Source organism: Coffea arabica, chromosome 5c, assembly GCF_036785885.1.
Source record: "Coffea arabica cultivar ET-39 chromosome 5c, Coffea Arabica ET-39 HiFi, whole genome shotgun sequence".
Lineage (NCBI taxonomy): Eukaryota > Viridiplantae > Streptophyta > Magnoliopsida > Gentianales > Rubiaceae > Coffea > Coffea arabica.
This window is the reverse complement of record NC_092319.1, coordinates 38,359,692-38,383,954: the sequence shown is the minus strand read 5'-3', so window position 1 is coordinate 38,383,954 and position 24,263 is coordinate 38,359,692. Positions and strand designations below refer to the sequence as shown.

Genomic DNA, 24,263 nt, shown 5'->3' with positions numbered 1-24,263 from the left:
AGTAGAAAAAACTAAACCATTATAGAAGGTTTGTATGATTAACCACTCCGACAGTCCATGATGTGGACATTTCCGAAGCAAATCTCTAAACCTTTCCCATGCCTCATATAATGATTCACCTTCCATTTGGCTAAAACTAGTGATATCCATTCTTAGCTTAGCAGTCTTACCTGGTGGAAAATACTTATTTAAGAATGCTCTTGATAAATCATCCCATCCGGTGAAAGTATTAGGAGCATGAGAGTGTAGCCAAATTTTGGCCTTATCTCTCAATGAAAATGGGAACAATCTTAGCCTTATAGCATCATCACTAACTCCATTCATTTTAATTGTATCACAAATTTCCAAGAATGTAGCTAAGTGTGTATTAGGATCTTCTACTGCATTACCTCCAAATTGAGATTGTTGAACCATTTGGATAAGTGATGGTTTAATCTCAAAATTGTTAGCATTTATCGAAGGCCTTGCTATGCTTGTTTGAGATCCTTGTGTTCCCGGTAGAGCAAAATCTCGTAGAACTCGCCTATTTGCTTCGTTTTCGGCCATTTCTTCTTCAAACGGTAGTTCTATCAAAATTTCCTCTATTGGTTGCCAAATCTCTTGTTCCTCTTGATGTTGTGTGTGCCTCCTTTGTCTACGTAGTGTCCTCTCAATTTCTGGATCGAAGGGTGCGACTTCTCGAGACTCCCGGTGCATACACTACAAACAGAAATAAGGGATATTATGCAACTTCAATGGTCAAAAACTGATTACAATAAAAGATTAAATATAGTCAGCTCAACTAATAAAAATAAATCTGTCTAAATTAATAGAGTTGATTAGGCTCTAATATTGCCGCTCCCCGGCAACGGCGCCAAAAACTTGACGGGTGTTTACTATAAGTGCAAGTTTAATTCCGAATTATACCCATTTTTTCTGCAAGTATACAGGCCAAAAGCGTAGTATTGGGTATGTATCGGGTCGATCCCACGAGGAGCAATTAGAACAATTATTAGATACTAATTTACTCTATTATTTAGACTCACAATAAATTTGAGCAGAAAATTCAGAATTTAATTCAACTACAAAAATTCTTAACTAGATAAATGCAATTCACAATAGGAGTAGAATTCACTAAGTATTAAGATCTAGGAATGTAGATTCCACATATAATACAAAAGATCTAAAACGAATGAATTTAACACTTGTTACTACTCTTGTTTAACCAAGGATTCATTTTCAATAATACCAAAATCACATTCTCATGATAATAATGGGTTAAAACAGATTAGTTTTCCCTAATCTCTTGGTAAATACTAATTCTGTTTTGTGCACACAGGAAATGTAAATTTCATCCACTTGAATGTATTTCTATTCTCATGAATATACTACTCAAGCTCTACTTATGTCATTCCATTATTTTTACCATTTCTCAATGAGTAAAAACAACTACAAACCTGCTATTGGTGATCAAACAACAACAAGTAATCCAACATACACAAGTAGATAGGTTAATATATACAAGATATAACAAGTATAAATCACAATCACTTCATATCACTTGACCATAAGTTTCATCTACTCCCTAGATTAAGGAAATTAGCTACTCATGAATAAGGAAACACTCAGAACTTCATTAATGCAAATCATCATGAATTACAAATACAAAAAGAGTAAAGAAAGTCTTAGCCAAGATATGGTGAAGCCTTCCAAAAAATCTCCTTTGTCTTGAACTTAGATGATTACAAGATGAAACCTCAATTGCCCCTTGCAAGTACCTAGCTAGAGAGAATATGTTTTTCTGTAAGAAGCTAAGCTACGTATGGCTCAGGCTTCTCCTCTGTGTTTCTGCATAAAAGGTGGGAGAAATTCCATTCCTCTCACTTCATAATTTCCTCCACTCAGATTTTGTAAAAAGAAGTCAAAGATATGATATTTCCTTTTGTCCATACTCATTTGGTCTTCTCTTTTGTTGCAGAAGCATGTGCCACCGATTTCTGTCCCTCAAAATAGCTGGAAAGTAGTCTGAACACAAGAGGAATGGCTGAGCAAATTGCAAATTTTCGGCTACAAAACGCGCCTACACAAAACGCGTCATAAACTCGCGTTTTGTATACTCGCGTTTTCACTCTGCCCTTATTTCAACTGCGATTTTCTCCATGATGAAGACCTAACTGGCTTTTGTGCAAAACGCAAAAGTTGTAGCCCTTTGAGTTAGCTTTCCAATGCTATAAAAATCACCCAAATCGAAGTTGTACAGCCTGAGATATGGTCTAAATACTATCACCTGGTCAAACCTCTGTTTCCAATTCCGACCACAGAGTGCAGCTTCTGTATTCCGACTTTTTGTCCATGAAAATGGCAGAATTGGATTTCGATGTCTTCATACGAATTGTAGGTCTCTTTCTTAGCTTTAAAATGGTATAAAGATCACCTTAATCCGATAAGTGTAGCTCTAGATATGATCAAAATACCGAAGAGTGTCAACACTGATTTGTATTGCATTTCCTTACTTGAACGTTTTTCACTTCATTCTTCTGGTTATCACTTGAATTCATCACCAAATTTCTATTTTCATCTCATTTGACATCCTTTGGTGATTGAATCATCATTCCTGCATAAAAATGAAGTTTTTACCATTAAAATCACTAAAAATGCAATATTATCCACTTTTACCAAAAATATATAATTTTACCAAAAACCTCTTTATTTTATTTATAAAACTAAACAATCAACTCAAAATTAACTAATAAAATGCACTTAAAAATACGTAAAATAAACTCTTATCACATTGTATTAACATATTTTCTCAATTTAGTATAACATTTCCAATACTAGCACCTAAGACCCATCTTAACTGGTGTGAACTCCATTATAGTATTCAATGTAGTAATGGGCAATGTAGCATCCGTTCATCGCTTACTTTCAAAGCTACTTGTGCTTGGTGATTAATATACCCTTATGTATTGTAACCATTTTCTCGAGTTTGAGCATAGCATTGTTTTTTTGTTCGACGGCCACCTTAGATGTCAAGGTTGATGGCTAATGACTATCAAATGGAAAAGGTTCTCTCCTGCTCACTGGCTTAAAATTAATCGAGCATTGATAATGTCGTACATAATGAAGTCGTCCACAAAACCCAGGCTTTGTCCAAGAAACTAGTTCTAGACGTAACCCACATAATTTAAGGTATTTTTGACGGAGGGAAGGTGAAATGTTGGTCAAAAAAGTTGTTGGCATATTACATCAAGACTCAAAATTAGAAATTTTCATATTATTATTTAGTAATGTTTTAGTCAAGTTAGAATTTTAGTAATTCTATTGAAATCAAGTCATGGTAGTTTTATTGTTTATGAATTAGTATCTTATATATTAAGAAATTTCTTATAGTTGTAAGACTTGTTTATTAAATTATCTAGTTTATAAATAGGGAGTCATATTATTGCGTTTAATTGAGAAGAGTGAAGGATTGAAAACTTTGTTCTTATGATGCAATTAATATATTATTGTTGATATTATTTCTCTTCTCCCACACATACTAATTGTATGCGTGTAAATTACCTCCCCATATGCATTGATTTTATGAAATATTTTTGGGTTCTACAATAGTTGGTTTAGTCTCAATATCACTCATACAATGGTTTATCTTGTGCATGTCTAATTAATTATTTGGGTTCCCAATAATAGATTCTTCTCTTGCATCAGATTTTTAATTGCTGCGTCATTATAATTCCTCAAGTTGTGCTTCCCCTAGGACATCACCTTACACAGAATAAAACGCAGCCCTAAGTTTGGGTAACGAAGTTGGCGCTCTACTTTTTGTCATTGACACTAAATTGAAGAACTTTCTTTTCATTAGCAGAAATTACAAAATTAATAGAGCGCCTGTAATATAAAGTTGAGTGTCCAAACTGCAACATTTTTATTAAATGCTATCCTTGCTTTTGTTTCTATCTTTTTGGCCGGAAAGTCTTGGACAGACTTGGTTCACGTTCCAAGTCACCATTTCTTAATGAATGAAATATAAGAAGAACAGAAAAGCCATTAGTTAAAGACTAATTATACTAGACAATAAGGAGGACTCACCTTTCTTATTTCATTGGATGTATTTTTGGGAGAAATTAATGTGGCACCATACACCATGTCGTAACATTTAATCCAAGTATTTTCCCATTGCAAATGCCGAAGCTTTGCTAAAGAAGAAGAAAAATGAAGAACAAGAAAGAAAGATGCAAGTTGGTGCAATGTGAAGTATAAGTTTGGGGATTGTGTAGGTACAATTGAATTTGGTGCAGTTACATACAGTTGTTTCACTTCTTCTGACATTTAGGGTACACTTATATTTAATGTAACTTACATATTAAGTGACTTTTTGTAAATTAAGTTGGTTGCATGAGTACAAAAAAGTGAGGATCGAATTTAAGAAGGGGGATGGCGAGTAGAACTCAAGGACCTATTTGTAATTGCGCTGTCAAATTTGATATGTGCACTAGCGGAGTTAGAAATAATTATTAGTGGGGGGAAAAATAATATCAAAATTTCTTCCTTGTCTTCCTAAAAATAGCACATAACAGCAACCTTCGCATAAAATTTATTACGTCTATTTAGTGGAGGCCTTTGTATATTCATGTGAAACTCTTTCATTGGTTTTGGAGCAACTATTAGGCCTGTCAATTAATTGTTTCAGACAAATATAAAATTTTTCATTTAATAAGTAATATAGCACAAAATCACATAATAACACAATAGTGGGGAGGAATGGGTTGAATGGTTTGAGAAGAGAAGGTGTAAGTGAGAGATTTCGGGTTCGAGACCTCCTACTTAATCTATTAAATTTTTTTTAAAAGTAAGAAAAGAATAATTTTCTTTGAAAAAAATATGAAAACCGTTTATAGTAGCCACAGACCTATAAAATTCTAAAATTTCATTTTATTGATGTAGATGGCCGTTGCTTTGAATTTTGTAACATTTTATTTTCATTAAGTTACAAATTGCTTCTAAACAACAAAATGGGGACACAATTGAAAATTTCTCATAATTGTATGGATCATAATAGAAGCACAACTAAAAAATTCTCAAAATTACTAGGATAATAGTAGAATTATTTAGGGGCTGTGGGCCACGTGCCCCCAGCGCCAGATTATAAAGCAGGGGGCGGCTCGAGGCGCTGTCTCAGGCGTGTCACAGACGGTTAGGTTTTTGTTTAGGAAGAAGGAGATGACATGTATCTGATCAAATATTTCATTGGAGATTTCACATAGAGGTGGCAATATGGATAAATGGTTCATAATTGGTTTTGACTTAATGGATGGTGGATGAAATTTATCCAATCCATTTAGATCCATTTAATAAATGGATCTAAATGGATGGATCTAAATGGATTATATAAAAACCAATTATCCATTTATAATCCATTTATATATTTTGGTTAAATTTTTTTTTTTTTTGGTATTACCAAGTAACTATAGCCATTCCTGATCCTACCAAGTAAGAATTTCATGAAAATACTAAAGTATTTCCATGTAACTGTCATCTTATATGATCCCAGACAAAGAGAACAATCAAATGAACAATATTGCTGGTTGAACGAAGTAATGTACAAGACTTGTGCAGCAAGAGCCATTGTCCTTGACGATTTCCATGCAAGCTCTAGTCATTGTAGGCTGCATTATCCATAGTCAATGAGAAAATTTTCTTTTCAATTCCCCATTCTCTGAGTAAATCCATTACCCCTGTTGCCAAAGAGACACCATTATGTGGTGGAGGAATATGACGAAAATTCAATATCCGTTTTTGGAGCACCCAATTTTCATCAATATAATGAGCCGTAAGTGCCAAGTAACCATCTGTAGTGGATGAACTCCATAGATCGAATGTCAAACATATTCTACTCTTCACATTCTCTAAGGCATGTTTAAGAGTTTCTTTTTCTCTCAAGTACATTCTCACAACATCTGCTTTGATTGTGTTTCTTGATACAGGTTTTGCCTCTTCACATAAGAAGTTATGCAGATCTTGAATGCCCTCATGTTCCACAAATTCAAAAGGGTAATTGTGTTTTATAATAGCAACTGCAATTTTTTCACGATACATATGTTGATCCAAAGGAGCCCCAAAGCTTGTATTCTTCAACTCTCTCCACTTGCAAGAATCAAAATGCTTGAGCATATTAGATGTTCCAGAATTACCTTTTAATAAATATGCTTGTGCACACCATTTACACTTAACTTTTTTCCTTCCATCAGCAGTCACTGCTACAGTATCAAAACCATCCCAAGCAATTGATGTTTGCCTCCTAATTCGCTTGGCTGAACTTTCTCCGGTAGCCTCTCCACTTTCAGGTATAGAATCTGTTGATGAAACTCGCTCAACATTGTGCTCTTCTTCTCCTTCCATTGGAACAAGTACCTAATATTCATTGCACCAAAGAATAGAAAAAAAAATTCAGATCTCATTAAGTGCAAAATGACAGCAAAAAAATACTAGTTAGAGGAAAGGATTAAGATAACATTAAGCATTTAGAAGTCCAGAAATCCCAAGCTTGCATTTTTGGTTACTCTAGAACAGGGAAGCTTCCTATATGAGAATCTATGTTACTCTAGAACAGGGAAGCTTCCTATATGAGAATCTGGAGGTGCATTACTTACTCTAAAAACTAAATTATTGATCAGTTTGCCAGATTTCGATGTATGCAATCATATGTCATGTCTTCTAATTAATGTTAGACATAACAACTCTAACTAAATTTCCTAATGTCCTCATCACAGTAATGAATTCAACTAGGAATGAGGACCTGGGAATTAGTTGTCTGCTATAACATGAATCATTCTAGATAAAAATATTGTACAGAATCTCATTCCAAGTATCAGTGACTCCAGGGAAGCTCTCGTTGAAGTATCCATTTTATCTTGTGGTGTATCAGTGACTCCAGGGAAGCTCTCGTTGAAGTATCCATTTTATCTTGTAGTGCCAATTGACAAGTCCCTTCCCAACTCAGTTGGGATTTCTGAACCGCAAATTCTGTGGTGCCAGGCTTGCACTCTAATCCTCCACAAGGAATAGTTAGGAAAAAGTAATGGGTTTGCTTCAAAGCCAACCGAATCTCACTCGTTTTAGCATTACAACCAAAATACCTACAACTCCTAGTCGTCACAGCAGCTAGCCACATGCAAATGAAATGCAATAACCCCAATAATTCAAGTTAATTAGCCAGCCCAAAAGCTTTGATTTAACAAATATTGATTGGAAACTCAACAACCTAGAACCAGAAACAGAGACAGACCCGTTCCCTCCTAATTATCAAACAATTTAAGCCGAAATGGAAAATAAAGACGAAGATATCAGCAAGAAAAGGATGAAGATTTACCCCCGATCACTTGCCCGCAAAATTCATCCTCACTCGATCTGGGATCTTGGGTTGGGTAAAATTTTAGGAGGATTCAGACAGAAAGGATGGATTTAGTTAAGTAGCGATTAGAGCAGAGGGGAATGGGAGGTGACGGCGGTGGCGGCGAAGGAGGGACTGAAACCGGTGAAAAAAAGGGAGCACGGGGACGGCTCTTTCACATTCCAACGTTCAATTTTAGGATAGCTCCTTTTTTAGTCATTTGCTGTCCGTTTCTTTTATTTGGTTTTTAAGTAAATGGATATATGTGGTTTTTGTGGATAATTCATATAAATTCATTTAATTTAATGGTTTTATTTTGATCAACCATTTAAAACCAACATTATAAATGGATAATCCAAATCCATTTAATTATGGATTATATGGATGGATAAATGGATTTCAATCCAAATTGCCACCTCACACGTATTTAAGTACAATGAACGTCCCGGGAAGGGGCATTATGTGTCGGATTTGTTGGTTTACACTAGATTCATAGTTTCTATAATTAGATAATACCGCATACTTTATACCTTTCTTTGTTTTTAATCTTTTGATTTGGAATTGAAAGTCAGAAAAAGGCACCATGACTAGATACTCTTTATGCCTATGTAAGCACGTGCACCAACAGGCCACTTGAATTAGTAGAAAAGGAAAGTCCTATGTTAAATGATAGAAATAAATTAAAATATGGTTTATTTCCTTGATTCTAAAGATTTTATATTTAATTTCAAAACTCTCTCCTGAGTTTTCTGACAATTTTACTAAGCTCCCCTGAGATTTAAAAAATTACACATACCTCCATTGTCATTTAAAACGGCAATACCACCCTTAAATATTTTAATGAAATTCCCTTGCTTGGTATGCTTGTAAAATTACCACTATTATCTCTAGTTCTATTATAACCAAATATCGAACTAATGATTTTTTTAATGAATTAACTTTATATATAATCCGATTTTTTTTGCTAATCTTTGTTTTCTATTTTTTGGTATTAAAATTAACAACAAATCAAAAAATATATTGCCCAAAATTACTACTAAATTATGATAATCCCACTACTCAAAAAATTCATAAACTCTAAATCAATTATTTCAAAATTTATTTTCTATCTTATAAATCTAAATGCATAATAAAATACTATCAAAAGTATCCAATCATAGTGATAAAATTATTATTAAATTTGTTTATCAAATAGTAGGTATAAACATAAAAATTCGGCACTTTTTCCTTATAATTACGTTAGATAATCTTATAATTCTATAGGGAAGTAAATTGAAACTCATTACACAAGGGCATTTTTGGGTATTCATTTAAAAATTTAACAAAGTCAATATTATTTTAAATTTTGTTACTAAAACTATCAAATCAAGGGAGATATGTATAATTTTTCAAATCTCAGAAAATCTCAATGAAATTGTCAGAAACCTCAAGGGAGGTTTCTAAAATTATCCCTTGTATTTATCACTTGAAAATATCGTGGTTTCAGTCACTTTTTACAAGTGGACTGTAATAGAAAATGGCAATTTTGCACGCACATAATATAGTGTACTTTTATGCTTTTTATATTATAGCTTTTCTTTGTGCATGGTGTCTGCTGTTTGGATCGTATAAAGTTATCAGAAGTACAATTAAAATGCATATATTACAGTGTACCCTTTTATTTTTGTATTTAGATTTTTTTTTGCATGATGTACCTTCCATTTAGATTAAATAAGATTATCTTGTCCCATTGTTCATACGACCTGTCCCTTTTTTTTTTTTTTGGTCGTATCAGAAGTACAACTAAGACGGGTAGTTGTAATACAGTATTTAAATATCTTCGCCACCAGCGGCAAAAGTGGAAACTTTGGTAGCGTCAAAGACTTCGCCACCATTAACCTAAATTGGCAAAAAAGGAAAATTCCATATTAAACGACAGTACAACTTAAGTGATAAAATTAAACTAAAATATAACCCACTTTTTTATTTTAGAGATTTCATATTTGCGTCTATCATTTAGAAATATCACATAATTTTCAATCGCTCTTTGTTTATAACTCTAATTAAAAATGGCAAATTTGCATGCATATAATGTAACGTTCTTTTTTTATTTTCTATATTTTTTTTGTGTTTTCGTCCCCCAAGAATAGTGTGTTTGGATAGAGTATTATTTGAAATATTATTTAAAATAATATCTATAACACTATTTATGATGTGATGTATATAAGATAAAAAGATAGTTAAAAATATAAAAAGATAGATTGAAAAATAAATTTACGATGCAAGCGAGATATTATGTGAAATAATTTATCAATGCAAACACATTACGATACCTACAGCAGTCCCTACTGAATCAATTGAAGTTGAGGCTGCATTCATTTACTCGACACATGCGAAGGGCTTATCTCCAAATGGCTCGGCTTCGTCTCGCCCCTTCCCCCACTCTTTCTCCCCAGTAAACAGAACGATGAAGAATCTCATAAAATTATCTTGTTCCATTGTTCTTATGACTTTTTTTTTTTTTGGATGGTGTCAGAAGTACAACTAAGATGCATATAATGTAGTGTACTTTTTTTTATATATTTTTTTATTTTTTTGCCATGGTGTACCTTCTGTTTAGATTGGATAAAATAATGTTGTCCCATTGTCAGTAAGACTTTTTTTTTTTTTTTTTGGTGGTGTCAAAAGTATAACTAAGGTGGATAGTTGTAATACGGTATTTAAACATCTTCTCCGCCGGCGGCAAAAGTGGAAACTTCTTTAGTATCAGAAGACTTCGATGCCATTAATTAAAGTCTCTAGGGAAGGACCAAAATAAGTCGTAGGATACATAAAAGTTGGTTAACGCTAATTGCAAAACTAGCAACTCGATTATCCTTGAAAAAATTCCTTAATTTTTAAAAAAAAAGGTCAAATAGCAAATTTGGGAGAATATTACGTTAATTATATTTTTTCCTTTCACATCAATTAGAATGAGTTATATATCCCTGGCTTTTCTTAGCAAATAAAATATCAAAAAAAAATCTGTTTGAAGGGTTTTATGGCTCTTCTAATTGGATTGTCAGATTTTATATTGGTTCGGGAGCCTAAAAATTTATAAGGTATCTAAGGCAGGGGAAAAACTAAAAATTACCAAAGAAATAATTATAATCAACTGTCTACGATCCAGAATGGGGGCGCCGGCTCTAGATCCACCGTAGCAGACACCATAGGCGGTTACATTTATATGGGAATGCAATGTTAAATTCTTAACCACAATATTCATTAGATTCTTAACAAAATCACTTCTTGAGCTAGCTGATAAAAGTAGACATAATATTTGCTATCCCCACTGCAATTAATTGGCATTGGGAGCTAAAGAAGCCACCATATTCTATTTCTAACCTCCCTGTTTTTGCTTCTCAATTCCTATCATTCTTCAGCTAAAAAAAAAAATTTAAAAAGAAAAGAAGCCACCATGACTAACTACTTAGATGTATGTATAAACATCAATAATTACCTAAATTAATAGCTAATGTTAATTCCATTGAAATGTATAGTGTGCGTTTTATTTAAATTGGATTAAATTACCACCTTGTATCTATTTTCTTTCAAACAAGAGATAGGTAAGAATCAGGAAAGGGGAAAGGGGTCATTGAATCTAAGACCTTTAATACTTAGGATCTCAGATGAGGAACTTTAGATGAGGAACTTTTGTTTCTTTAGTGGCAAAAATGCTGCTTATAAAGCTAACTCAAGCATTTGCTCGCAATTGTGCATCTTTTGACAAGAAATACAATCAATTATCGTTTCGGAAAAAAAAAGTACTTAGGATCTCAATCATAACCATTGAAATAAGAATTTTGAAGTAGACTATATTACCTTATCCTTACAAATATGATTCCATTTTTATTTTTCTGTTTTTTTAGAAGTAGAGTTAAGCTTTCACATGATGTCATTTTTGCTTAAATGGTGGATAGTAATGATATCTTTTTTTTTTGTCGAAACGATATATGATTTTATAGATGAAAAGAACCTTTACAGTTTCAAGTAAAGACTTGAGCGAACTTTACAACCAGTGCATACTAACACTGAGGAATCCAAAATTCCTGATCTACAATAAAGTCTAGCGCTTGCACGCTTATCCTATGAGTAATATGGTTAAGATTCCTATTAATTAAACAAAAGGAGCACGTATGAAACAAGGACTTAAGACTATAGATATCCTCCATCAGGGTAAGCATTCGCATTTCCTGAGATTTCCTTTGCTGGAGGAGAGTAAACGTTACCTTGTTCTGGATTTGCACTTCAATCTTCTCCAACTTCTGGACAGCAGCTTTACTCATCAGTAGTTTGATTGCTATGAGCTCATCCAGGACCTGGTGTCCAGAACTTCGTTCTTGCAACGTCCACCCTCGTATCATGCTTTGATTATTGTTATAGTGACACCTATCCCAAATTGAGGAGTGTGTTTGCTCTTTTGTGTTGCAAACCTTAGTCTCATGAGGCCTTCGATATGTTGCTGTTGCTGAGGGGATTCCGTCTGGTCTCTTGTTTCTCCTGTGCTCATGCTTGAGGTTTTTGTCAAAACTTCCTCATATTCCAACCATTCCTCTTGAGCTGTCTGCAGTGTTTTCATCGGGGGGTGCTTCTTGGCTTTGAATTCGTTCGCATTTCTGCTTTTCCAAATTTGCCAAAGGATATTTGCTGTTAGGGAGATATGTTTGCTACCTTCGCTTCTCATTCTGGCTTCCATCACCGTAGTCCACCACTTACTGAAGCAACCCTGCTGGTCTTGAATTCCTTCCCACTGGACAGGTGACATTTTCCATACTAATTTGACATGGCTGCAGTTAAGCAACGCATGCTCTATGGTCTCACCTTCCTCACCACAGACCCGGCATGTTGGGTCACCTTGTTTGGTTCTATCATAAATGAGTTGCCTTACAGGTAGCGCCTGGTTCAAACATTTCCACAAGAAAATCTTAACCTTGTGCTTGATGTTCAGCTTCCAAAGATATTTCCAACCTTTTTGTCTAGCCGAACTCCAGCTTGTACCTACTCTCTCCCTGGCTTCTTGTGCATGTTCCCTCTGGACATCAACTTGTAAGTTGTAAGCTGATCTCACCGAGTAATTCCCATTGGAGGTGTGACACCAGTAGTTGCCATCCTCTCTATTGACCAGGCTTATGGGAATGCTTAGTACACTTTCTGCATCCTTGGAGTTGAAATTTCTGAATATCAGATTTTGGTTCCATCTGTTGTGTATTATCAGCTCCTCTACCTTAGCCAGCTTGCATCCCTGTGGTTTCAGTGTGGTGACCTTGCCTTGATGTTTATCTGGCAGCCAGCTATCCTCCCATATGTGAGTACTCTTTCCATTACCTATTCTTCGTTTGGACCCTTTCTCTATCAGGTGCCTTGCTCCCATCAGTCCTTTCCAAATCCAAGATGCATTCCCAGCTACTTTGCACTTGAGTAGTGAATCTCGTGGATGGTATTTGTCCTTGAGCACTCTGCTAACAAGTAGATTTGGTTGTGTGAGCAACCTCCACACTTGCTTACCCAGTAGAGCTGCATTGAATGTGGCTAGATCTTTAAATCCCAAGCCCCCATCCTTCCTATCCAGTGACATTTTACTCCATGATCGCCAATGCAACTTGTTCTTTCCATTTGCCTCTCCCCACCAATAGTTTGACATCACCGCATTGATCTCTTTGCATATCTTCTTTGGCAGCTTGAAACATGACATCGTATATGTTGGCATAGCCATTGTCACTGATTTGAGCATCACCTCTTTACCTGCAGCACTTAACATCTTATTTTTCCATTTCTTCATTCTTTGCTGGATGTTGTCTCTAATGAAGCCGAATAGTTGTTGTTTTGAGCTGGTAATCACCATTGGGAGTCCCAAATATTTACCTTGGGTGGCCACTTGAATATTCCCAAGTGCTTGACAGATTTCCATCTTTACTTCCCTCTCCAGATTCGGGCTGAAGATGACTGAGGATTTGTCAAAATTGATGAGCTGTCCAGTACCCCTTTCATACACTTGGAGTAGTCTTCTGAGTTCAGCTGCATTCTGGGAGTCAGCTTTACAAAATATTAGCGAATCATCTGTCCGAGCTTGCATTCTGGGATAGTAATGATATCGACACTACTTTAGTTACCGTTGTACTGCTGCAAAATGGGTAGTTTTGTACTGTCACAAGAGATTTTGATTCCATGAAGGACAAGATCGAAGATTCTCAGACAGTAGATTACTATTCAAATGCCCATACCAAAAACAGACGTCGGTATCTAAAAATGGGTGAAGAAAATAATAATCACAAAACTATAAACGCAATTATCCTTTATGAAATACCTAATTAAAAGAATAACAAAGTCAAGGAAAAAATATGGGAGGATATTAATATTGGATTATCATATTTTTTATCTTCTAGCTGATCAACGTGAAATGAGTTATCCTTAACTTTTTATTTAATAGATAAAAAATAAAATTTTAGTTTGTAGGGCTATACTTGTAATACAGAGCTACGAGTATTGCCGCGGAACATGTTTGTGTGCCAAAGAAACTTGAAACAGTTCAAACCATTTTTTCCTCAAAATGAAAATGAAGTATAAGGATCTTGGTTTATAGAACTTGAAAGTTGATTCACCAACATTTATATAGTTTAGTATAGGTACATATTAGTAGACATTTTGGCAACAACAAATTTCACCTCTTTTGCCACTTCTACTCCACCTTATGTTTTCGTGACACTATTCTTGTTTTTAGGAGTGTCATTTCCAATGAAAGTGTTGTTGGAGGCAAACTTTATAACTCAGAGAAATTAAATAGAACCAGTAAATTGACGAAGGAATATATTGACTGATGAATAACAAAGAAACAAGACAATATATTATTATGTTACGATTTGACAAATTTCTTATCACTTATAGTGAAGCCCATCATTCTGAATAGAATTAAGAGGGCCTTAAATGAGCTTTCAGTTTTAATTTCATTGGTAAACGCGTAGGTTTCAGTGAAGAATCTATCTTCACCTAATCTCAAGGTCATTCCAGTATCATTCAGCTTAATTAGATTCCTCAAGCACAATACTTTATTGCAATAGGCCCTTCACTGTACATTTCATCTTTTATTTATACAATCAATTGATTCAACTATTCTAAGTGCCTCTAACTAACTGACTCTTAACTAACTTCTGAGTTGGCAAGTAGTATAGCAACTTCTTGATCATCACCCTATTTGCTCATATGGTCAGCTCCTCCTTGGGTCATAACAGTGGATCTTTAATGTATAGAGATTTAAGAGTAATTTTTATTTTTATGATGGGCTGAAATAAGAATCCAAAAGATAATAGGAAAATTATTTATAAATAGGGTTATAGTCCCGGGTCACACATATTCTTATGATCGTATTTTTTAGCACTACAAATAGTTATTTCCTGATATCTCATTGTTAGGAAAGATACCAAAGAGAAATTAAAGGACTCTCTCAAGGATCAGCGAATATGTATTGATCTGGAAAGCTATCTCAAAATCTCCAAGGATTCAAGTACCAGTTAGTCAATATGAATCCAAGTACGCTTTCGCAATTTGCTTGTTGATTTATTTCTCAGTAAATACCATAAAGAGTCTAGCTTTAATGGGTGATGGTTTTCATCAAAAGTTATATAAACCATTACTAACATGCACACGGAAAATTTCAGAATGGACATGAAAATGTCCAATTCATTTCCAAATGGCATTTGGCCACTTTTGGGTCTTCCATAGTGATAGATCTATAATCATTAAAATTAACTTTTAATTGCATTATTTAGCATCAGCATATCCTCAAAACTGAACCCTTTGACACTCGGCAATTCATGAAGAAACTCAAATTTGCATTGAAGATTGTTTATCTATCAATTAGCACTCTTTTTATCGCTTGAGCGGTGGAAGTAAATTGAGAGTACCTATGACAACCTACTTTCATTTTTTTTTTCTCGAGATATATTTCTATTTTGCTTCATTTGTATTGATTAATGTGTAGTTACTAGTTCGCCACATATATCCGTTTTTGCCAACAATTTGTTGAAACAAGTTATACCTTTTCCACCCACATTAACTCTTCTTTATGCTAAAATTACCATCTCCAAATGCAGGATGCGTAAAATTTAAAATGCAATAACCAAATTAAGAATCCAAAAAACAGCATCTTCCAAGTCAACAATTGCCTTTTTGATATCTTCCCAAAAAAATCGAATGCCGTCCGATAGTGTAACGCAGAAATTTAAGTTAATTGATCTCCAAAATAGTTAGTTTCTTATTTTCTAAACAAAACTGATCCTAATTAGTCAACTACTGGAGGAGAATTTAAAAAAAAAAAAAAAAAACTTGTATCCAACAAGGAACCAGTTCTACATGTGGCCCGACAGACGCAACTTGCTTTTCAACCTTTGTTAATGTTCCCATTTTGACCAGAATATTCACAAATGCTGCAGCCTGATCAGTAGCTGAGAAGGTGATCAGCATCACTCCAGCTGAGATGATTTACACGGGAACAATTAAGGAATCCAAAATACACAGTGAAGAGATTGTCTTCTGAGTGTACAAATTCAAAACTGGGGAAGATTTTCTTGATGTGTGTGCAGCTTCGGTTGCAGTGGAAGACGCTGAACAATAATTACATTAGGATCAAATTCAAAATGATTTGGCTAGAGATGAAATAAGTTACAGAAAAAAGAAATGAACAACTTTCTTACAAAGTGCTGATTGAAAAATGAACGACCTTCAATGCAAATTTTATGTTCTCTACAGAAAGTGTGAAAGGAGTAGGTTCTATTGAAATGGCATTCCACGTACCTAATGAAATTAAAAGATTTTGAGCTTGAGGCATCTAAGCTAAATTCCTTTCTGGATGACCAATTCTGGATTTACTGAAGATAGGTTTTCACGGAATCTATACTTTAACTAATTAAATTAAATTTGAGAGCAGATGCAAGGCCTCCCTCCAAGTCATATTGGAGAACCGGCCAGAAGAGTTTTGTTCAACTCACTTTTTTAAAACTAACCCAGAAGAATTAATTGCATTTGGCTCGACTAGGATAAGTTGAGACTTCTGAAAAATTTTCACCACAAAGTTGAATTTTGCTTCAATTGAGCCCTTAAATTATCACGAAGGTCAAATTATATTTGATGGCAAACAACTGAGACTTGGCACAATTTGAGAGGGCCGGAATAGCGGAAATAAGAAAATACAAGATCGACAGTTCTAAATTAAGAATAATTAACATATATGACCTTGTAAAGTTATTATCTGTTGAACAAAGCAATTACAGTTTTGACATGATAATTTTTTTTTTCAAGAGAAGATTCCAAATCTTACAAGAAAAAGGGATGAAGGTAATAATATGAGGGGAAAGTGACATGTTTCATCCCTCACATTTCGTAAAAATATTCTTTCGTCCCTCACATTTAAAACGAAACAAATTGGTCATTCACATTTAAAAACTCAAGCTTTTATATCCTAGAAATAAACTCTCAGCTGTGAATCAAACCATCTAACAATCCGGTTACAAATTTTGAGGGTAGGATTGGTAGATCACTCGCAAACACATATTTCCAACAAATAAATTAAAGCAATTAAAAAATCTTAATTAAAACTCATTTGCTTCTTCAAAAGAACGAAATAGTGCTAAAGTTCTCAAGCACTAAACCCTTAGTGCAACAAAACTGAGGAATATGTCTAAGGGTTCAGTGCTTGAGAGCTTTAGCACTATTTCGTCCTTTTGAAGAAACAAATGAGTTTTAATTAAGATTTTTTAAATATTTTAATTTATTTGTTGGAAATATGTGTTTGCGAGTGATCTACCAATCCTACCTCCAAAATTTGTAACCGGGTTGTTAGATTAGATGGTTTGATTCACAACTAAGAGTTTATTTCTAGGATGTAAAAGTTTAAGTTTTTAAACATGAAGGACCAATTTGTTTCGTTTTAAATGTGAGGGATGAAGAGAATATTTTTACGAAATGTGAGGGATGAAACAGGTTATTTTCTCTAATATGAGAGTCAAACTAGGGATCTCAATACCCACTAGTTAAAATGAGTCTTGAGAATGAAACAACATGACATAATTTAGAACATAGTAAAAGTTGAATGACATAATTATTGGTTTATATTATGTTAAATATAAAGAAATAGACTTGTAAAATCGTTAAGAATAGCAAATTAATGCCAGTCAACTATTCCACGGTATGGCTGAGTAGGTCTTGATCCAATGGTTAACATTGAAATCCCATGAGTTAGATGTCTTGAATTCAGATGCTTCTATTCCCTTTCCGCTTCTTAAGTCATACATCTCTGATCTCTCTTGTTCTAGACCAAAAAAAAAAAAAAAAAACTATTCCACGGCACCTTGAAAAAAAAACTATCCAGTGGCATCGATTTGTAGAACAAAGAAAACCATTCCACACGCATTTTTGGAGCAGACAAAAAATTTTAATTACATGATCTGGGCTTAACTAGTAACTGCACATTAGTCAATATAAATGAAGCGAATTGCAAACCCATAGGTCTTGAACAAAAAGAAGAAAAAATGAATGCATGTAGTTTTAAGTACTTTCATTTACTCCCACCAACACAAGAAGGGACGAAATGAGCAATAACTTCTTTAGAATTTTGAAATTTTAGATTCAAATTCTCTGTTTCTTAAATCAGACTGTGTCCTACTAAAAAAAAAAGAAAAAGAAAAAGAAAAAAAAAAGGTAATAATAGATAGATGAACAATCTTGAATGCAAATTTTAGGTTCTCTACGAATCGGAAATGCACACGCCAGCCAGTGAAATTAAGATTTGAGTTCGATGACCTTTAACATTGGGTGATACTGAGTTTTCATGGGAATCTACACTTTGACAAATAAAATTACAATTGAGAGCAGCAGATGCGAGGGGGGTTAAACTCAGAATGTTTGCATCACTGAGAGTAAGTAGGATTCATTATTATATCCTCTACTTTTATAAGCTTTCAACTTGAATGTTGTACGTGGTTTGTTACTACGTGATTCTAATGTTCGCAAAATTCATTTAAATCATTAATTTATCGAGAGTACAGACAATCGACACAAATTTGTAATAGTATTAAATTTGTTATGGTAAACATAACAAAAATCTTACATTTACTTAGAAAAAGTACTTTAAGTTGAATAACTAGGTACAAAGAACAACTAGATTATTCAGATTTTAATCAGTAAAGAGAAAGAACACATTCTTGCCCTAGTTTTGTGTCATCTATTTTAGAAGTGGAACATAAGTCGAGAAAAGATCCAGCAACAGTTGCACTAAATTATTCAAAAGTATTACAAACCATACTGATTTATTGATAGAGTTAACTTGGCTATACGTGCCAAGTACCTCAAGAAACATACAACAAACACCAGACATGGAGAAACTCTTGGCCCGATGACCTATGGGGATCCAGGGTCAAGTTTATTTAAAAGATACATATATCAGTTATTATTGAAGAGCAATACCAGGGCTGTTACCTTTTTTGTCAAGTCTAATGTAGAGGTCCAACTTATAAACATTGTGCCCAGTTGCATTTACAACCGGGGTACCCGTAAAGGTCATATACCCTGTTGCAAACCGAAATTGCTTGGTTCCTCCTACAATTGCAACTTCACTGACTTGTTGATCCTGATTGATAACTCCTTTAATTTCCACAGTGCTACCATTGTACTTTCCGTGTTCAAGGAAGTGCACACTTGCCGAGGCCTCTATGGCGAAGCCATCAAGGGATAATACTCCAACAACGCCATGCAAATGACCCACTGTCGGGGAGTGGAATGAGATGGTTTCTTTCAAGATATTTGTGCCGATGAAAAGAGTTCCAAATTGTAAAAAGCCCCATTTTACGTTGGGGAGACCTGCAACAGGATAAATAGTCTGATTGTGCTCAGCAGTTGGACCTTTAAATTCATGGTCGTACAGCGTCAAATGTAAGATCGAATGCTTTGACTGTGCCAAGCTTGCTAGTAAAAGCACCCCGAGAATTTGGAGGGATGCTATAGCTAGAGGTGTCAAATAAAATCATTTAATTAATTTTACCCATACCCGTCCATTAATAACTGGATATGGATACATTAAATTTTTATATATGAATATAAATGAGTTACCCAATTATACCCATTTATTAAATGGGTTTAATTGGGTAACCTATCTAACCCATTTAACCCATTTAACTTGCATTCCCAAACCCTTTGTATTTCCCATTTTCACCGTCAATCTTCTTCTCCTCCCCACCAGCAAGCCCACTGCTTCCCTCCCCCCTTCTTCCTCCAGTGTTTGTTTCCCCCATCTCTTCTCCCCGTCTTTGTATTTTGCCCCTTCCATGTCCGATTTCTGAGATCATATGGGCATCGTTCGAAAAGTAGTTCTGCTGTCTCGTGAGGAGTGAGTGGTCTAATAGGATGACAGACACTAGTGGGACTGACAGAGACATTCCAATGGTTATTATCCTGCAGACGGATGAATGGTGACACACAAGCGATGCAGCCAACTATTTTGCCTTGATTAACGGCCAAAAAAAGGTTCGCTTGTGTTATCTCTTTCGTTCGGATCTCCAGAATTAGAATTCAAAATAGTGCCTAATTAGAATTCTTGGTTGCATTGCATGTCTGCTAGAATTCTTGGTTGCATTTGCATGCATGCGGATCAAGCATTGGCGAATGTGGTTTTGACAGTCAAGAATTTGAAGTAGTTAAGATTAACTTTGGAAGGCTAATAATGGTATAATTAATTTTAGGATTATCTAATTAAGTTCAGTTTTGTAGATTGCTGAATCTAATTAAATATTGCACCGTAGTATGTTACCATTCTTAAGTTTTGGACATCTTGGACTGGTTAAATGATTGTTTCGCTTACCTTTGTTTGCAGATTGCATTAGATCTTATTTAGTAGAAAGCTCTGTAGATTTATGGCTGGACCAAATTGACAATACTTGGTAAAAACATGTAGTTCTTGGGATCAATGTTGCAGAAATATTAGATGAGGTGTACAAAATTGGAAGGCTGAGAGTCTTAGACAAAAATATCAGATAAGGTGTACAAAGTTGGTAGTATAGATAACAGAAATGCTATCCCATCATGATCCAATAGATGAGTTGTCAGAGCACATTCAGGAACAATGTTCTTATACAAGCCATGAACCTACCAATACAGATGAGTTGATCCAAGGTTCTTCTAAGCGTTCGAGACAGCTCACGTCATTGATTTGGAAGGAATTTGAAATATTATGTGTTGAGCCAGATGGCTCACAAAGAGCACAATGTAAATGGTGCAAGCGTGATTATGCATGTGGTGGAACAACCGGAACAAGCAACTTATGGCGTCATCTTTCAAATTGTAATAAGCGTGGACAATCTGATTTTGAAGAACGGTCTCCAATTGACCAAGGAATTTATCGGGAAAAGATGGGAATTGCTATTGTGAAGCATAACCATCCTTATAGACTGGTGGAGCAAGAAGGAATTCGAGACTTGTGTATATACTTAAATTCAGATGCTTTACCCATTTCGAGAAACACGATAAAGACTGATATTGAAAAGATGTACAAAAGAGAAAAAGAGAGAGTAAAGATAGAATTAAATTCAATTTCAAGTCGAATTTGCCTTACTGCAGACTTGTGGACATCTATTGCAACAGATGGGTATTTGGCATTGACGGCTCATTTCGTGGATGAAGATTGGATTTTACAAAAGAGGGTTCTAAATTTTCACCACATGCCACCACCACATGGTGGTCCAATATTAGCTGAAAAAGTCATAGATTTATTGAGAGATTGGGCTGTTGAAAAAAAAGTTTTTACTATCACATTGGATAACGCATCTTACAATGATGGTATGGTGAATCTGTTGAAGCAGCATTTGAGGCTAAGAAATACACTATTTTGTGAGGGTGAATTTTTTCATGTAAGATGCAGTGCACATGTGCTAAATTTGATTGTCCAAGATGGTGTCAAAGTTATTTCCAAACCAGTCTCAAAGATCCGAGAGTGTGTAAAATATATCAGAGCTAGTGAATCAAGAAAGTTGAAATTTGCAGAGTGTATTGTTCAAGTTTCTTTGCCATGCAATAAGAGGGTGCATCAAGATGTCCCAACCAGATGGAACTCTACATTTGTGATGCTGGATAGTGCACTTGAATATAAGCTTGCCTTTCATCAGTTGCACGTGGTTGATCGCAACTTCAGCAGATTTTACCCAACTGAAGAAGAATGGCTTAAGGTGCAGAAATTTACAACACTGTTGAGGCCTTTTTATGACCTGACCACCCTTTTTTCGGGGACTAATTATCCAACTGCAAATTTGTATTTTCATGGTGTCTGGAAAATTCAAAAAGTTATCACGGAAGAGGTCAATAATTTAGACATTGAAGTGAGTGAAATGGCCAAGCAAATGAAACGGAAATTTGAGAAGTATTGGGAATGTTATAGCTTGGTTTTGAGTTTTGCCATCATTTTGGATCCGCGTTTTAAAATGGATTATGTGGTGTATGCTTTTAAGAAGCTATATCCTTTTGATTATGAAGAACGTGCTAATGAAGTTCGGGATAAATTTTATTTACTATTTGAGGAGTACGAGAATACTTTTGATGGTGATTTGCTAGATGGATCAATAGCAGGCTGCTCTGGTGGTGATTTGGGCAATGACAATGATGATTTTGCTGAATTTGAGAGTCAACAACATGCAAACAAGAGGAATAAGTCACAAGTAGACTCTTATTTGGATGATACTCGACTCTTTTCAACTCAATAATTGGATGTTCTCAATTTTTGGAAAGAAAACAAAAATCGATACCCTATTCTTTCTTTGATGGCACGGGATATTTTAAGTATTCCTATCACTACAGTGGCCTCGGAATCAGCTTTCAGTATTGGTGGTAGAATTGTGGGTAAATATCGTACTTCGCTCCTACCAGAAAATGTGGAGGTCTTGTTATGTACTAGGGACTGGTTATATGGAGTAACAGGTATGTTATACTTAACCTTTCAGTGCACATGATCTTGTATTTTACTTTTTTGGTCACTTATTGAATTTACTTTTGATTTCAGCTTCTGAAGATGATGAAGATAAAGAAAGACTGAGTATTGACTTTGCACCTTTAGTTGCTAAACTTACTAACCTTCATATTTAGGTAAGCTGTATTCTCATGATCATGGAGATTGTTAGTAATGTGGTGAAAAGAATTTTATCTTTCTGTCTAGATGAAATTTAAGTAGCAAAAAATAGAACTTTGAATTTGGTTTTGGTTTTGGTTGCCAGGAATCTTCTCTATTTTGTGTTGAGCCAGCAGCAATAGCCTATAGCTAAACTCTTTGCCATTGTTTTGTTACCGACACAAAGGAGGAGAAGAAAGAAGGAAACAAGTTGCTTTGGTGTGAAGTTGCTTTGGTGTGAAGTATAAAGCTGATGAGGAGGACTATTTATAGGACCGCCCGCTGACGTGGGGCCATTGGATCATCGTTATCATTGTTTGAAGAAACAACCGATGGTACAACGGAGACCGGATGCGGAAGTGAAGGCTGAAATGCTACATTTTGACTTCCCGAGAATTTTTTAAGAATAATGAATCAGAGTGTAACGTGAAGTTGATACAGAAATAATGAAGGATAGCAATGCCGGCGGGTGGCCGCGGGGACCTAATAAGGTGAGGGTTGGGGTTGGGGTTGGGGGGGGCAAATATTCCCCCGCCCCGCCACTCGCTTAAAAATATATGTATATATATAAATAAATATACATATATATAATTATATATATAATATTTAATTTAATTAGTTACAAATTTGTGATAATGATATTATTAGTTATATGTATTATATAATATATATTAATATATATAATATAATTGATATTATCAATTATACTAATAATTATGTATGACCACTAATAGAAATTATTAATTAGTTATACTAAATTTATTAATACATTTATACTAAATTCCTAATTACACTTAATATAATAATATTTTTTTCTCAAAACAAAAAGCACAAGCACAATATTGAATTTGTGATTGTATTTGTGTCAAAAGTAAAAACTTGACTACTTTAGTTGTATTTATTTCATCATATTGGATTGTATTCAAATAACTTTTATTTGATTATTTTTATAAGTTTCAATTGTGAAATTACAATGAATAATAATTTTGTGATGTGTTGATATTTTAGTACTTGATTATTTGCTAAAATTTAACTATAATAAAATTATATAACAAATTTTTATTAGCCCTGCGAGGACACCCGCGGGAGAAGTGGGGCGGGGGTCGGGAGAATTTGTAGGCAGCGACGTAGGGGGTAGGGGAGGGGTCCCCCGCCCCAACCCCGCCCCGTTGCCATCCTTAGAAATAATGGCTAGATGTCTATCTGTAGACTTTGATCTGCTGTTAATATATTATACTTCATTATTTTGTCTTTAGACCCTCTAATATCCACAATTACCCGAATCAAGGCTTAATAATGACATATATTTATGTAACTTAGTATAGATAGATTTTCATTTTCTTAAAATTCATACCAACAATAAGTTTAAAAAATCTAGAATAGTATGGTGGGCAAAAAAAAATGTGAAATTAACTGGAAGAGCACTAAGCTGCTTTAAAAATCGTAGTATCATAAAAATAAATATATTTATCCGTCTACTTTGAAAATGGTATTGTTAGTCAAATCAATGGATGGAAAATTTTGCAGGTAAAACAATTCGGTACTTAATTGATACCCTTAATTAATAAAGCTACTTCTGCTTCGTGATTAATACCCTTATCTATGGTCACCATTTTGTCGAGTTTGAGCATAATATAGTTTTCTCTTTGACGACCTCCTTAATTGACTTAAGGGTGCGTTTTGTTCTACAGAATTGGAATTGAATTAGAATTGAAATTCTATAGAATTAGATTTCTATGAATT

The 24,263-nt window shown here is 34.6% G+C and overlaps 1 protein-coding gene, 1 long non-coding RNA gene and 1 other non-coding gene across 3 annotated transcripts; 1 reads left to right on the top strand and 2 right to left on the bottom strand.

Annotated features, from left to right (window-relative positions):
• The first annotated feature begins 52 nt into the window (after nucleotides 1–52).
• Nucleotides 53–159, top strand: LOC113691209 (small nucleolar RNA R71). The gene has a single exon (XR_003448620.1). It is a non-coding gene; the product is annotated as a small nucleolar RNA R71 (small nucleolar RNA).
• Nucleotides 160–5,467: 5,308 nt separating this feature from the next.
• Nucleotides 5,468–7,606, bottom strand: LOC140007523 (uncharacterized). Its single transcript, XR_011814838.1, has 2 exons — nucleotides 7,346–7,606; nucleotides 5,468–6,387 (listed from the first exon to the last, which is right to left on the bottom strand). It is a non-coding gene; the product is annotated as an uncharacterized lncRNA (long non-coding RNA).
• Nucleotides 7,607–18,821: 11,215 nt separating this feature from the next.
• LOC140007319 (dirigent protein 19-like) lies at nucleotides 18,822–19,662 on the bottom strand. Its single transcript, XM_072050049.1, has 2 exons — nucleotides 19,548–19,662; nucleotides 18,822–19,375 (listed from the first exon to the last, which is right to left on the bottom strand). The coding sequence occupies exons 1-2, from the start codon at nucleotides 19,660–19,662 to the stop codon at nucleotides 18,822–18,824; spliced, it is 669 nt and encodes a 222-aa protein (XP_071906150.1).
• Between the last annotated feature and the right edge of the window lie 4,601 nt (nucleotides 19,663–24,263).